At 42.2% G+C, this 15,920-nt stretch overlaps 1 protein-coding gene across 6 annotated transcripts in view; it reads left to right on the top strand.

The window, feature by feature from the left end:
* The window catches only part of LOC128687310 (XK-related protein 7), a 76,994-nt gene extending 68,436 nt beyond the window's left edge, over positions 1-8,558 (top strand). For 3 of the 6 annotated variants that reach the window (XM_070098393.1, XM_070098391.1, XM_070098392.1), the window contains exons 5-9: positions 397-486; positions 1,710-1,927; positions 2,386-2,628; positions 4,729-4,919; positions 6,364-8,557. In XM_070098393.1, the coding sequence (XP_069954494.1) occupies positions 397-486; positions 1,710-1,927; positions 2,386-2,628; positions 4,729-4,919; positions 6,364-6,651 (1,030 nt within the window). In that variant the 3' untranslated portion in view covers positions 6,652-8,557. Of the gene's footprint in view, positions 1-396; positions 487-1,709; positions 1,928-2,385; positions 2,629-4,728; positions 4,920-6,363 lie in introns of all 6 variants that reach the window. The other 3 variants (XM_070098395.1, XM_070098394.1, XM_070098390.1) reach the window with 3 other exon arrangements.
* Positions 8,559-15,920: the final 7,362 nt, after the last annotated feature.

The following is a 15,920-nucleotide window of genomic DNA, read 5'->3' as shown; positions in this document are numbered from 1 at the left end:
CCAAGTCGGACCGAAACGTCGTCGTAAGCTTCTGTCTTTTATGTGCGGGTTATTTGTGTATCGTTCTAGTCACGGTATTGTGCCTTTTTGTTATTTAACAGGTGTAAGGAAATGCATCCAGTGTTTCCACCCCTGCCAGGAATCGAACCTGGACACTCATGTCATGAAGTGAAAGCTTTGCCAGCCAGGCCATTACTTCTATTACTACTACTATTTGTAATACTACTACTACTACTGCTGTTTCTACTACTACTATTTGTAATACTACTACTACTACTGCTGTTTCTACTACTACTATTGCTGCTACTATCACTACTACTGCAGTTTAATACTTTAATTAACATCTTTATTATGCATCTCAGAGGCACACCCTACTACAGGAGTATCTTCCTTCAGGTACCTGAGAGCCCACGAACTGAGCCCTCTGAGGCGGCCCTCTGTGTGGATCATCCGTACCCTCTTCTTCCCCATCAGCCCCATCCTCAGGTGAGTTATTGCGTGATTGAGGCAGTCACTAAACCAGTAGGGGTCATGTGATGCGCTGGGGGAAGGGGATGGCAAGTGATCTGGTTTGAGGTTAGGTAAGGTAAGGTAAGGTAAGGTAAGGTTAGATAAGGTAAGGTAAGGTAAGGTAAGGTAAGGTAAGGTAAGGTAAGGTAAGGTAAGGTTAGGTTAGGTTAGGTTAGGTTAGGTTAGGTTAGGTAAGGTAATGTTAGGTTAGGTTAGGTCAGGTTAGGTCAGGTTAGGTCAGGTTAGGTCAGGTTAGGTAAGGTAAGGTAAGGTTAGATTAAGTAAGGTTAGGTATGGTAAGATTAGATTAGAGGAATGGGGGACTACCCGAAGTCAGTCCGTGGATAAAATATATAAACATTTCATCTTTAGTTAGTTTAGGTACAGTTACACAAATATAGGTAATTACAAGTACCCTAATAAGTCACTTTGACTGACTTTTTCGGGTTATCCTGTCGGGTAATTTGCACGTTAATATGTAGGACATGTGTGGTCATTTAATATTGTGTAATTCTACCTAAACAATACTGTTATGAATCAAAGAAAATAAGCCAGTGTGTCTGATCTTTTTAAGTTATTCTAGGTAATTTACACATATACAGTGGACCCCCGCTTAACGATCACCTCCAAATGCGACCAATTATGTAAGTGTATTTATGTAAGTGCGTTTGTACGTGTATGTTTGGGGGTCTGAAATGGACTAACGTACTTCACAATATTCCTTATGGGAAAAAATTCGGTCAGTACTGGCACCTGAACATGCTTCTGGAATGAAAAAATATCGTTAACCGGGGGTCCACTGTATTACTATGTTATGCAAGAATCACAAACAAGCAATACAAGATGCAAAACAACCGTAGGGAGAGTTGAATAATAGCTCAAGGCCTTTTGTGTTGCAATCAACACATCATCAGGATCCTGCAGAGTTGCAGAAATGAGTAAGAAATCTCAGCAGATTTGTTCCAAAGGACGCTTGCTAAGACTCTTAGCAAATCTTAGCAAGTGTCCCTTGCAATGAATCTGCTGAGATTTCTTACTCATTTCTGCTACTTTGCAAGCTCCTGATGTGCTGATGCAACAAAAGGCCTAGAGCTATAATTCAACGCTCCCTGTGGTTATTTTGCATATTACTACTTATGATAATTGTACTTATGTATACCTGTAGCTAAATAATCTTACTTACTGAATCTTTGTGGTAGATACTTGGATGCATGGAAGTACGGTCGTCAGGCTCGGAAACACTGGAAGAACCACAATCTTATGCTGGAGAGGAAGAGCTTCGAGAATTACCTGGTGGAGAATGCTGAGGTGGCCCTCCTGCGACTGGTCATCATCTTCCTCGAAGATGCACCCATCGTTGTTCTCAACTTAGCACAGCTCCTCCAGACTCCACCTGACCAGTGGGCCAAAATATCTGGTGTGTATTATTACCATGGGGGAGCACTAAACCCATAGGGATTATACAGCACCTGTGAGGGAGGAGGGGGTGAAGTAAGCCATTCAGGAAACTGGAGCACAGATCCAGTTCCCTAGATCAAGAGCTCCTCACCAGCATCAAGGGGTCTGGTACATATCATGACATGGGATTGGTAGAGCACTCAGCTCACACATTGAGGTCCATGCTTTGATTCCCAGGATAGGTCGAAACATTAGGACATGTTTCCTTAAAACACCTGTTGTCCCTGTTCACCTAGCAGTAAGTAGGTACCTGGGTGTTAGTGGACTGGTGTGGGTGGCATCCTGTGGAACAAAATTAACCTAAGATGCAGGAAATGCTCTACATAACCAGGGACTTTCTGAGTCATTGATGTCAGTTGTGGTCTGTATAAGATGTATCATGTATTTGTAGAAATAAAGATTATTACTTTTTGACAGAGGGCAGGCCAGACCCAGAGATCGTGCGACTAGGCTCAGTGATAGCCAAGCTGTCGTGCACCATGACACTGGGAGTCGTGCACTACATGTCGTGCAACAAGCTAGCATGGCACCTGGCCAACACTCAGAACAAGAAGACTCAAGAATCAGACAACAGCTCCACTAAGGATGAGTGGGAGAGCAAGGGAAGGTTGTCATGGGCCGCAGAGTTGAGCATATACTGCTGGCAGTTACTGGCCATAAGTAAGTGCTAAGTTAAGTATATACTGCTGGCATTTACTGGCTATAAGTAGGTATTAAGTTAAGTATATGTATACTGCTGGCAATTACTGGCCATAAGTACTAATTTAAGTATATACTGCTGGCAGTTACTGGCCATAAGTACTAAATTAAGCATATGCTGTTGGCAGTTACTGGCCATAAGTAAGTATTAACGAATTATTTCTTTGTGCAGTATACAAAATGCAGTTTTCTCTTATTTTTCAATGCACTGGCTGTTTCCCACCAAGGCAGGGTGACCTGAAAAGAAAAATGAAAGTTTTTCTTTTTAAACTAAGTAATTTATACAGGAGAAGGAGTTACTAGTCCCTTGCTCCCGGCATTTTAGTCGCCTCTTACAACATGCATGGCTTACAGAGGAAGGATTTTAACCCACTTCCCCATGGGAAAAAAAATGTAGTTTACAGGTAATGAAATATTGTTAAGCACATAAGAAAGCCACTGTACTAGAATTAGTCTGCCCAAAATGCCCCGGCATGATAGTGGCTTTCTTCGTACTTAGCAAACCAAAATTGTAATTACACACTGTAACCTTTACTAAGAAATAAAATCTTTATCTTTTATTTTGGACAGTGTGTGTCAAGTCATAAAAAATCAGGTCTCCTCCACTCACTCCAATCTAACATGCTCATGTTGATAAATTAGACACATGTGCAACTCTTGGGTATCTTTATTGAGGAAACGTTTCGCCACACAGTGGCTTCATCAGTCCATACATAGGAGAAACTTGAAGAACAGGAGGAGAATGAGGTAATCAGTCCCTCAACCTTGAGTCGATGTGTTCACTCCATCAATCTTGAGTAGAATACGATTGATGGACTGAACACATCGACTCAAGGTTGAGGGACTGATTACCTCATTCTCCTCCTGTTCTTCAAGTTTCTCCTATGTATGGACTGATGAAGCCACTATGTGGCGAAACGTTTCCTCGATAAAGATACCCAAGAGTTGCACATGTGTCTAATTTATCAACATGTCGGTTCTCTGAACCATTCATCTACTAACATGCTCATGCAAGCCTGCTGGATGTACAGAATTATCCTGTCATTATATTCACAAAAATGCAGCGAATTTGAGTCATACAATGCAAGGTGAATGGAAATAAGTCACTTTGTTTTGTGTTATCCTGGTGAGTAATTTACACATGTTACTATGTATGACTGTACTTTTGTATACCTGTACCTAAATAAACTTGTTGTAATCAAGCTTCAGTTCCCCAGAGTCAGAGCCACTCATCAGAATGATGCTTGAGATATTTATTTCTATTAATAAAGAAGAGAGAGACATTTAACTATAGAATTGATATGGAAAAAAAGGTGGATGGTGCATTAAGGCATCTGTGGGAAAAACCTTGATCTTTGAAGGTAAAAGGGGGAATGTACCTTAGTGGTACCAACACTGTTGTATGGGTGTGAAGCATGAGTTTTTAATGTTGCAGCAAGGAGGGCTGGAGGCAGTGGATATGTCATGTTCGAGGGCAATGTGTGGTGTGAATATTGTGCAGAGAATACAGAGTGTGGAGATTAGGAGGAGGTGTATTATACAGAGCACTGCGGAGGGGTTGACGTGGATTAGACATTTAGGGAAGATTTTAGCAAAATAGGAGGACTAGGAGGGCATATAAATCTGGGGTGGAGGGAAGTGGTTGTCCTGAGAAAGGTTGGATGGATGGGAGTAAAGGATTTGAGTACTATGGGCTTGGACATCCAACAGGTTTGCATAGCATATTAGATTGATTGGAGTGAGTGGAGGCAAGTGGTTTTCATGAGTTGACATGCTATTGGAGTGCGAGCAAAGAAACATTTATGAAGGCATTCAGGGAAATTGGTTTGCTGGAGTTAAATCTTGGAGGTGGGAAGTACAGTACCTGCACCCTGAAGGAGGGATTGGGAAGTAGAGGTTTGGTGGGTCATCTGAGCTGTGATCTCAGTGTCCTTCTGGCAAGACAGTGATTGAATAAGTGAAAGTGAAAGTGACAGGTCACCTTCACTTGATGGGAGACAGCCACTGTTAAAAAAAATAATAGTCATTTTGTTAATTCTCTTAAGTTATATTTCTTGACAGCTTCCAGAGTGATAGCATATGCCCTCTTCTGGGTGGTGCACTTCAACTTGCTGTGGATACCAATCCTAGTCCGCTGGACAATCCACACACTGTGGATCTACTTTGATGTTGCCGAGATGTCACTCATCAATTCCATTGCCTTCGGAGGAGTTTACCTTTTCTCCTTTGTTACAACTTCACCAGGACGTCAGGTAAACACAGTACTGTCTCAATAAAACCATATTACCCTTTTTTTGATCTGTCAGTTATTTTTCTGCACAAGAAACAAGTAGAATTTGACAAATATTCATATCAAGCTGAGACAGAAATTGATGAGCTTTATATTACTATGCCCAGTAAAAGATGGAAATGGGGGTGGCATAGATAATGACAGCGATGAAGAGATAATAATAAAATTTCCAAACCAGTGTGTATAAAAACCTGTTAAACAGTCAAATATTCTTCAATAAAATACATAGAGCATTGCTTTCCTGTTTGCAACCAACTGGGTCAGGTTTAAGATTGTATGTGAGATGATATCTCAGACTTACAAACCTTCTGCTGTTCTAATATTTTTACAGGTTCTTGATAATGTGAGAAATCACAGAGGCACTTGGAAGTTCACTATTTTTTTAGTGGCTGTTTTGCATATTGTGATATCGTCTGTCTACTGTGATCTTATTGCATTAAACCTCAAGAAACTCCTTGCTTATATCTTAAACAAGTCTCAAACCTAAAAAATCTCCAAGTTTGTCTCAAATCTGTATTGAAGGTAATGGGTAGATGGTGTTATGAGGTACCAATATGAAGGTAAAGAGACACAAATACAGTTACATGGCACCTTCGTTGGTTACAGCATCATAAAAAACTATGGAACAGGTGGAGTTCGAACCCATGGCGAGCGAGTCGTCAAACTCCAAGGTTCAAACCCCACTCGTTCCATGGTTTGTTTGCAATCGTGTTACAGTGGAACCCCAGTGTTTGAACTTAAATGGTTCCTAGGTGGTGTTCGAAATGTAAAAAGTTTGATGTGCATAATACTATTTCCCAGGCTTTAATTATCAGCTTCACACACTGGAGGATGTTGAACTGACTCTTCCAAGAGTCTCTGAGAGTCAGGTCAGCATCAGAGGTCACTTCAAAGCACTTATGAAACAGGACTTTCCTGTAAAGTTTTTTACATCTGAATTTTAAACAAGTCAACTTGTTCGGACTCCAGATAAACATTCAAAGACCGGGTCAATTTTTCTGAACAAAATTGCTCGGACTCTGGTTTCTTCAAGGTCCGGTGTGTTCTAACAACAGGGTTCCACAGTATTACGATTTTGTGAGTACAGCACCATGCATATAGGAAGTTCTCAACTTACAAACACATTGGGGGACCTTCTGTGTTGTGTTTAATAATGATTTACTATTATACACAATAATGATATAATAATATTATACACAATACAGAATATTCTCAATGTGTTTGTAAGTCAAGAACTTACTGTAAATGAATGAAATTCATGTATCGGGGAAAACTCACCTGACACATTTCACTTTCAGTGGCTCATCAACAGCCCAGACTTGTCTGGTGCTTCCTTGTGTCTCTGGTAGAGTACTTAGCATAAAAAAAAAATCAGCTTTTTAATATTTTCTGTTCTTATATTTCAGATCCTGCGCATCACACTCTATTATATTATAACCTTCGGGGAGCACATAATCATTGCTATTTTCTGGTACTATGGAGCTCCTAGCAACTACTTCCATAACTATGGCATTGGTGTCATGTTTGGGGGAACTGTAGGAGGGATGCTGTTCTTAGCAGTATATTACGGCTGTTTTCACCCCGACAAGGACAGCATCTGGCTACGACAGAAGCTGGCAGATATGCAACAGCGGCTCAGGGAAGCCAAGGAGAGACAAGAACATCATTCATCCGTCCATATTGGGATGCCTTGAACAAATTATTATATTCAGGAAAACCAGTTAGCTGGACTTAGTCCTGGAGGTGAGAATGACAGTGCCTGTACTCTGAAGGAGAGGTGGGAGTGTTGCAGTCTGGAGGGCCAAATGATTTCTAATATCTGGACAATTCTGGTAAGACAGTGATGGAATGGATGGTAAATGTGTTTCCTCTTTTCTGGGTTACCGTACTTCAGTGGGAGAAGGCCAATGTCTTAAAACCTATAAAAGCCATACAGAATAACATGACAGAAAGTAAAAGGGATGGTGAAAAAGGAGAAAGGTAGTGTAAACCACAGTATGGGTAGAGATTGAACTTGTGGCTAGTGAGTTGTAAAACTCCAGACAAGTTCAATCCCCACCCATACTGTGGTTTGTTCGCAATTGTGTCATTACGATTTCATGAGTCAAAGGTAGTGCTGTTAAGGCTAGAACGTCTACTGAAAGGACAGGCATCAAAGTTGGTGAAGCAAGGTGGTGCTAGTTAAAAAAAACAAAGAAAGAGTCTGCAGCAAAGGTGGAACAGCCAGAGAGATGGGTGGACAAATTGTGCCTTAGTCAAATGTACCTCTGCCTCATTATTTCACTTGTGGGAACTTGTACAAGTGACTCAGGGCAGAGTTGACATACTAATTCTGGTGATAGTGTGAATGATGGTAAAACTGTTTCTTTTTCGGGTCACCCTGCCTCGGTGGGAAACGGCCAGCATATAAAAAAAAAATAAAATATCACTCCATATATTTTACATTGTGTATGAATTTATGTAAATATTTACAAATCAACTGTATGTACTTCCTTAATGGTAATCATTTACACATTAATGTTTAATATACCGTACATAAATCTGTTAGGATTATTATATGCAAAGGAAAGTGCTAAACCCACAAGAGTTGATATGGCCCTTGGGGAATTGCTACTTTCCAAGGAAGTAGCTCCATTTCCTTGGAAAAGGAGCCCTTCACCAGCATCAAAGCACATACTTCTGAAGGGAAGATGCTGTATAGATATACTAACTGAAGTCAGTTGTGATCAAATTAATAATGTGTAACTTTACATGTGACACATATAATGTTTGTGAAAAATATGCAGTCATGACAATACATTACAATGACCTACAATGACTTGATTGTTTGTCAGGTATATAATGTTTGTGAAACACATGCAGTAATGACAGTACAATGACCAGCAGTGACTAAGATGTTTGTATCAGATATATAATGTTCATGAAACACAGGCAGTCATGACAGTGCAATGACCTACAGTGACCTGGATGTTTGTATCAGGCATGTATACTGTATACATTTTTTATAGACCTCTGCAATGTTCGTAGTTCCTATTTTTTCAATGTAGTCATCTCAGAGTCAGAAGCAAATAAGCCTCTTGTCTGTACATTTCAAATATTTATATTGTATTTTTAATCCGTCAACTGTCCAAATGTAGATCTACGTTTGCACCGCTACTGCTCCGAACCTAGATCTACGTTTCATTTTACATGCTTTCAAACGTAAAAAAAACATAGATCTACGTTCAGAGTGCTAGTGGTGCAAACATAGATCTATGTTTGGACAATTTAAGAGTTAAAGCAATGTTTCAATATGCAGAATTTTTAGGTTGTCTTTTTATAGCTGATCTTGATTTGTTACATTGTGTACGTATTTTAAATAGAATACAGGTCTCCCTCAACATTCGCGTTTTCAACTTTCACGGGCTTCACACATTCGCGAATTCCCAGCCTCCAAATTCCCAGCCGCCAAATCATATTTAAGTTTCCCACCACCTGCGAGTCCCTACTACCCTCCCTCCGACTCCCGCAACTAGCAGCCAGTGCTCCCATCAGTGTGGTGAGTGTTTTGTTTGTTCATTATTTGCTATTAAACTACAGTATAAATAATGTAAACCCATTCATGACTGCATATTGGAATGGCTATTCAGACAGGTATTGGACGGTGACATCATGTGTTTACTCTTGAACACAGCAAAGAATCAAATATTTCTGCTATTGCTAATAATAACAATAGTAATAATAATAATAATAATAATAATAATAATAATAATAATAATAATAATAATAATAATAATTGCGATAGAATTGAAGAAGGAAATTGTACAAAAATACGAGGGAGTGGTTGACACATGGTCAGTGTGGCTTTGTTTATGCTGGAGTGAGCATTAGTCTCCCTGCTCTTCCAAACATTTCACAATAATTTATTGTGTTTGGTGCTTGTAGATTGAGTGTGACTGGAGTGGTTGAGGAAGTGGTTGAAGCAGTGGGTGAGGCAGTGGGTGAGGCAGTGGTTGAGGCAGTGGGTGAGGCAGTGGGCGAGGCAGCGGTTGAGGCAGTGGGTGAGGCAGCGGTTGAGGCAGTGAGTGAGGCAGTGAGTGAGGCAGTGAGTGAGGCAGTGGGTGAGACAGTGGGTGAGGTAGTGGGCGAGGCAGTGAGTGAGGCAGTGGGTGAGACAGTGGGTGAGGTAGTGGGTGAGGCAGTGGGTGAGGCAGCAGTTGAGGCAGTGGGTGAGGCAGTGGGTGAGGCAGTGGTTGAGGCAGTGGGTGAGGTAGTGGGTGAGGCAGTAGGCGAGGCAGCGGTTGAGGCAGTGGGTGAGGCAGTGGGTGCGGCAGTGGTTGAGGCAGTGGGTGAGGCAGTGGTTGAGGCAGTGGGTGAGGTAGTGGGTGAGGCAGTAGGCGAGGCAGCAGTTGAGGCAGTGGGTGAGGCAGTGGGTGAGGCAGTGGGTGAGGTAGTGGGTGAGGCAGTGGGTGAGGCAGTGGGTGAGGCAGCGGTTGAGGCAGTGGGTGAGGCAGTGGGTGAGGCAGTGGTGAGGCAGTGGGCGAGGCAGCGGTTGAGGCAGTGGGTGAGGCAGTGGGTGAGGAAGCGGTTGAGGCAGTGGGTGAGGCAGTGGGCGAGGCAGCGGGTGAGGCAGCGGTTGAGGCAGTGGTTGAGGCAGCGGTTGAGGCAGTGGTTGAGGCAGTGGGTGAGGCAGCGGTTGAGGCAGTGGGTGAGGTAGTGGTGAGGCAGTGGGCGAGGCAGCGGTTGAGGCAGTGGTTGAGGCAGTGGTAGAGGCAGTGGTTGAGGCAGTGGGTGAGGCAGCGGTTGAGGCAGTGGGTGAGGCAGCGGTTGAGGCAGTGGTTGAGGCAGTGGTAGAGGCAGTGGTTGAGGCAGTGGGTGAGGCAGTGGGTGAGGCAGCGGTTGAGGCAGTGGGCGAGGCAGCGGTTGAGGCAGTGGTTGAGGCAGTGGTAGAGGCAGTGGTTGAGGCAGTGGGTGAGGCAGCGGTTGAGGCAGTGGTTGAGGCAGTGGTATTTAATAACATACATGTTATTAATATAATAATAATAATAAATGTTATTAATAACATGTGTTATTATTATTTATAACATGTTATTAAATACCACTGCCTCAACTGCTGCCTCACCCACTGCTTCACCCACTGCCTCACCCACTGCTTCACCCACTGCTTCACCCACTGCTTCACCCACTGCCTCACCCACTGCCTCACCCACTGCCTCACCCACTGCCTCACCCACTACCTCACCCACTACCTCACCCACTGCCTCACCCACTGCCTCACCCACTGCCTCACCCACTGCCTCACCCACTGCCTCACCCACTGCCTCACCCACTGCCTCAACCACTGCCTCAACCGCTGCCTCAACTGCTGCCTCACCCACTGCCTCACCCACTGCCTCACCCAGAAATGGTCCCAAATCTGCACACAGAAATCACTCCCTACGAAAGTAAAAGACTGGGCAGGCAATGCAAAAATGCCCCCAATAAAAAGTAGGGGCACCCTTGGTACACTAAGGGAAAACACCATAAGTGTCCGGGGCCCAAGACTGTTCAACAGCCTCCCATCAAGCATTAGGGTAATTGCCAATAAACCCCTGGCTGCCTTCAAGAGAGAGCTGGACAGATACCTAAAGTCAGTGCCGGATCAGCCGGGCTGTGGCTCGTACGTTGGACTGCGTGCAGCCAGCAGTAACAGCCTGGCTGATCAGGCCCTGATCCATCGGGAGGCCTGGTCATGGACCGGGCCGCGGGGGCGTTGATCCCCGGAATAACCTCCAGGTAACCTCCAGGTAACCCAATGCCTCAACCGCTGCCTCACCCACTGCCTCAACCGCTGCCTCACCCACTGCCTCACCCACTACCTCACCCACTGCCTCAACCACTGCCTCACCCACTGCCTCAACCGCTTCCTCAACCACTGCCTCACCCACTGCCTCAACCACTGCCTCACCCACTGCCTCACCCACTGCTTCAACCACTTCCTCAACCACTTCCTCTACCACTCCAGTCACACTCAATCTACAAGCACCAAACACAATAAATTATTGTAAAATGTTTGGAAGAGCAGGGAGACTAATGCTCACTCCAGCATAAACAAAGTCACACTGACCATGTGTCAACCACTCCCTCGTATTTTTGTACAATTTCCTTCTTCAATTCTATCACAATTATTATTATTATTATTATTATTAATGTTATTATTAGCAGCAGCAGAAATGTTTGATTCTTTGCTGTGTTCAAGAGTAAACACATGATGTCACCGTCCAATACCTGTCTGAATAGCCATTCCAATATGCAGTCATGAATGGGTTTACATTATTTATACTGTTTACCTGGAGAGAGTTTCGGGGGTCAATGCCCCCACGGCCCGGTCTGTGACCAGGCCTCCTGTAGTTTAATAGCAAATAATGAACACACAAAACACTCACCACACTGATGGGAGGGCTGGCTGCCAGTTGCGGGGGTCGGAGGGAGGGTAGTAGGGGCTCGCAGTGGTCGAGGAAGTGGTGGAGGCATTGGTGGAGGCAGTGGTGGAGTCTGTGGTATTTAATAACATACATGTTATTAAACCATAACATGTACATATTTAGTACAATTTACGACGTTTTCATGTATTTTATGATTGTTCATGGTTCAACAAGTTAAGGAAGCAGTATTGTATTATATTTCCCTACAATATTATGGGGCACCAAACATTCGCGTTTTTTCAACATTCGCGAGGCTCTTGATCCCCTAACCCTCGCGAATGTTGAGGGTGACCTGTACATTCGAACCTCTTTAATCCAAAAAATGCTTTGTACCAAATGTTTTTTTCAAATTAGAGAATTTATATGTTAGAGAATTTATATGTTAGAGAATTTATAGGTTAGAGAATTTACAGGCGAGAGAATTTGCAGGTTAGAGAATTTACAGGCAAGAGAATTTACATTTTAGAGAATTTACAGGTTAGAGAATTTACAGGTTAGAGAATTTGCAGGTTAAGAGAATTTGCAGGTTAAGAGAATTTGCAGGTTAGAGAATTTGCAGGTTAGAGAATTTACAGGCAAGAGAATTTACATTTTAGAGAATTTACAGGTTAGAGAATTTGCAGGTTAGAGAATTTGCAGGATAGAGAATTTACAGATTAGAGAATTTACAGGTTTGAGAATTTACAAGTTAGAGAATTTACAGATTAGAGAATTTACAGATCAGAGAATTTACAGGTTAGAGAATTTACAGATTAGAGAAATTGCAGGTTCGACAATTTACAGGTTAGATAATTTGCTGTCCTCTATATCATGTTCATACATACACTAGATAAAAATATGTTTGAGTCTGATGTTACTGAGGACACAGATCTGCAAAGTTAAAAAAATATCAAGAGGACAAAGCCAGCACCAATTGTTCAAACCTATGGAAGAAACCATGGAACAGGTAGAATTTAAACCCATGGCACGTGAGTTCTAAAACACACAGTCTGGGGTGTTATGATTTCATGAATCTGCGGAAGAAAACTGTAAACAGAGGAAGTTAGTTAACAAACCATAAAACATTTGCTTGCTCTTATTTTTAAACTAAAAATGGTACTATGACTAAAGAACATTTCCAGTGGTAATGTACAATAAGTATCTGATTAATGAGGTTCCATTGTATATCACTACAATTGTTAAATTTTCACACAAGTTTATACAATAAAGGTTTCATTACAAAAAATTTAGTACTGTATATCAATACCGTACCTAAATAGCAGTAATTATTAGTTATGGGGAGAGGTGTGTAGAAGAGAGGGAGACAACTTCCTGGTAAAAGTACGTCTTTGACAGGGATGTGTAATGTCACCATGGTTGTTTAATATATTTATAGATGGGGTTGTAAAGGAAGTAAATGCTAGGGTGTTTGGGAGAGGGGTGGGATTAAATTATCGGGAATTAAATACAAAATGGGAGTTGACACAGTTACTTTTTGCTGATGATACTGTGCTTATGGGAGATTCTAAAGAAAAATTGCAAAGGTTATTGGACGAATTTGGGAGTGTGTGTAAAGGTAGAAAGTTGAAAGTGAACATAGAAAAGAGTAAGGTGATGAGAGTATCAAATGATTTAGATAAAGAAAAGCTGGATATCAAATTGAGGAGTAGGAGTATGGAAGAAGTGAATTTTTCAGATATTTGGGAGTTGACGTGTCAGCGGATGGATTTATGAAGGATGAGGTTAATCATAGAATTAATGAAGAAAAAAAGGTGAGTGGTGCATTGAGGTATATGTGGAGGCAAAAAATGTTATCTATGGAGGCAAAGAAGGGAATGTATGAAAGTATAGTAGTACCAACACTCTTATATGGGTGTGAAGCTTGGGTTGTGAATACTGCAGCGAGGAGACGGTTGGAGCCAGTGGAGATGTCCTGTCTAAGGGCAATGTTTTTTTTGTTTTTTTTTCATCTCCCACCGAGGCAGGGTGACCCAAAGAGAAAAAATCCCCAAAAAGAAAATACTTTCATCATTATTCAACACTTTCACCTCACTCACACATAATCACTGGTTTTGCAGAGGTGCCCAGAATACAATAGCTTAGAAGTATATACATATAAAAATACACAATATATCTCTCCAAACTGCCAATATCCCAAACCCCTCCTTTAGAGTGTAGGCATTGTACTTCCCATTTCCAGGACTCAAGTCCGGTTATATAAAATAACCGACGTAAATATTGATGTAAATATTATGCAGAAAATTCAGAGTGTGGAAACTAGGAGAAGGTGTGGAATTAATAAAAGTATTAGTCAGAGGGCTGAAGAGGGTTTGTTGAGGTGGTTTGGTCATTTAGAGAGAATGGATCAAAGTAGAATGACATGGAGAGCATATAAATCTGTAGGGGAAGGCAGGAGGGGTAGGGGTCGTCCTCAAAAAGGTTGGAGGGAGGGGGTAAAGGAGGTGTTGTGGGCGAGGGGTTTGGACTTCCAGCAAGCGTGCGTGAGCATGTTAGATAGGAGTTAATGGAGACAAATGGTATTTGGGACCTGACGAGATGTTGGAGTGTGAGCAGGGTAATATTTAGTGAAGGGATTCAGGGAAACCAGTTATTTTATATAAACGGACTTGAGTCCTGGAAATGGGAGGTACAATGCCTGCACTCTAAAGAAGAGGTTTGGGATATTGGCAGTTTGGAGGGATATGTTGTGTATTTTTATATGTATATACTTCTAAACTGTTGTATTCTGGGCACCTCTGCAAAAATAGTGAATATGTGTGAGTGAGGTGAAAGTGTTGAATGATGATGAAAGTATTTTCTTTTTGGGGATTTTCTTTCTTTTTGGGTCACCCTGCCTTGGTGGGAGATGGCCGACTTGTTGAAAAAAAAAAATGGGGAAAGGTTAAGCCCATAGGTGTTACACAGCACCTGGGGGAATGGGAAGGATTTACATTTGATCTGAGCAAACAGAAATTAGACCCCATTCCTTGGAAATAAAGTGGAACAGGAATAAGGGTCAGGAAAAAGTTCCAGTTTGTCAGTGCAGCATCAGTACAGGAGGGCCTTGCATTACAGCACTTTATTTGATGGTGTTTCACTAGTACAGCAGTTGGTAGGTAAGACACATGGGCAACAGTTAGGCAACTTTATTCCGAAATGTTTCGCCTACACAGTAGGGTTCTTCAGTCGAGTACAAAAGTAGGCAGGAGCAGTAGAGATGTGAAGACAATGTAATCAGTCCATCACCCTTGAAGTTGGAGATTTGAGGTTGTTAGTCCCTCAGTCTGGAGAAGAGTTCTGTTCCATAGTCTGAAACAATATGAAAGAACAAGCGATAGTGTGGAGACTTATATACTGTCAGAAGAAGACGTGCAGGGTGGTAGTAGAGAGAATGTAGTTACTGAGAGGTCACGTCCCTCTCAGATTAACAATTCTCACTTGAAAAAGTTGTCCAAGGTGAAACGTTTCGGAATAAAGTTGCCTAACTGTTGCCCATGTGTCTTACCTACCAACCTGTCGGTATTGTTTACCATTTTAATATTCACTCAGTACAGCAGTTGTCAATTATACCCATTCCTCATTTATTCAAGACTTCCTACAATAAATACATTCACCACTCACTGGAAGCTAAGGATGAAAATATTTTAAGGTAAGTAATGTGTGTACTGTATATACATTTTTTTATGTCTAGCTCTATCCCTCACTTGATATATGATAGTGTAAACATATCAGGTTTTATATTCATTTGAAAGCGAAAAAAGGCTATACTTCACTTCACGATTTTCTTTTTACAGCAGTAGCCTGGAACCTAACCTGCTGTATAAGTGGAGCCCTGCAGTGGCCTGGAACCTAGCCTGCTGTATAAGTGGGGGCCTACAGTAGCCTGGAACCTAGCCTGCTGTATAAGTGGGGCCCTACAGTGGCCCTGAACCTAACCTGCTGTTTAAGTGAGGCCCTACAGTGGGCCGGAACCTAACCTGCTGTATAAGTGGGGCCCTACAGTAGCCCAGACCCTAACCTGCTGTATAAGTAGGGCCCAACAGTATCCCAGACCCTAACCTGCTGTATAAGTGGAGCCCTACAGTAGCCTGGAACCTAACTTGCTGTATAAGTGGGTCCCTACAATAGCTCAGAACCTAACCTGCTGTATAAGTGGGGCCCTACAGTAGCTCGGAACCTAACCTGCTGTATAAATGGGGCCCTACAGTAGCTCGGAACCTAAAATGCTGTATAAGCAGATCCCTCCTGTATAGGGAATTCTATAGTAAATGCTGGTATTATGTACCACTGACATCATGATATCTGTAGTTAACATTTTGAAATCTATAGTTTATGTTTTGAATGTCTTCCAAAGTGCCCATAAAACAACATGAGCTGATCTTACCACCAAGAAGTCTTGCCAGAAGGAACCAGGCAAGACAGTGCTGAAATAAGTGATGATGAAAGTGTTTCTTCTTTTTTGGGTCACCGTACTTCTGTGGGATATGGCCAATGTGTTAAAAATAATGTAAATTCAATTTATATATTTTACATTTGAGCAT

The sequence above is a fragment of the Cherax quadricarinatus genome, chromosome 62, assembly GCF_038502225.1.
Source record: "Cherax quadricarinatus isolate ZL_2023a chromosome 62, ASM3850222v1, whole genome shotgun sequence".
Classification (NCBI taxonomy): domain Eukaryota; kingdom Metazoa; phylum Arthropoda; class Malacostraca; order Decapoda; family Parastacidae; genus Cherax; species Cherax quadricarinatus.
This window is presented reverse-complemented; position numbering and strand designations above follow the sequence as displayed.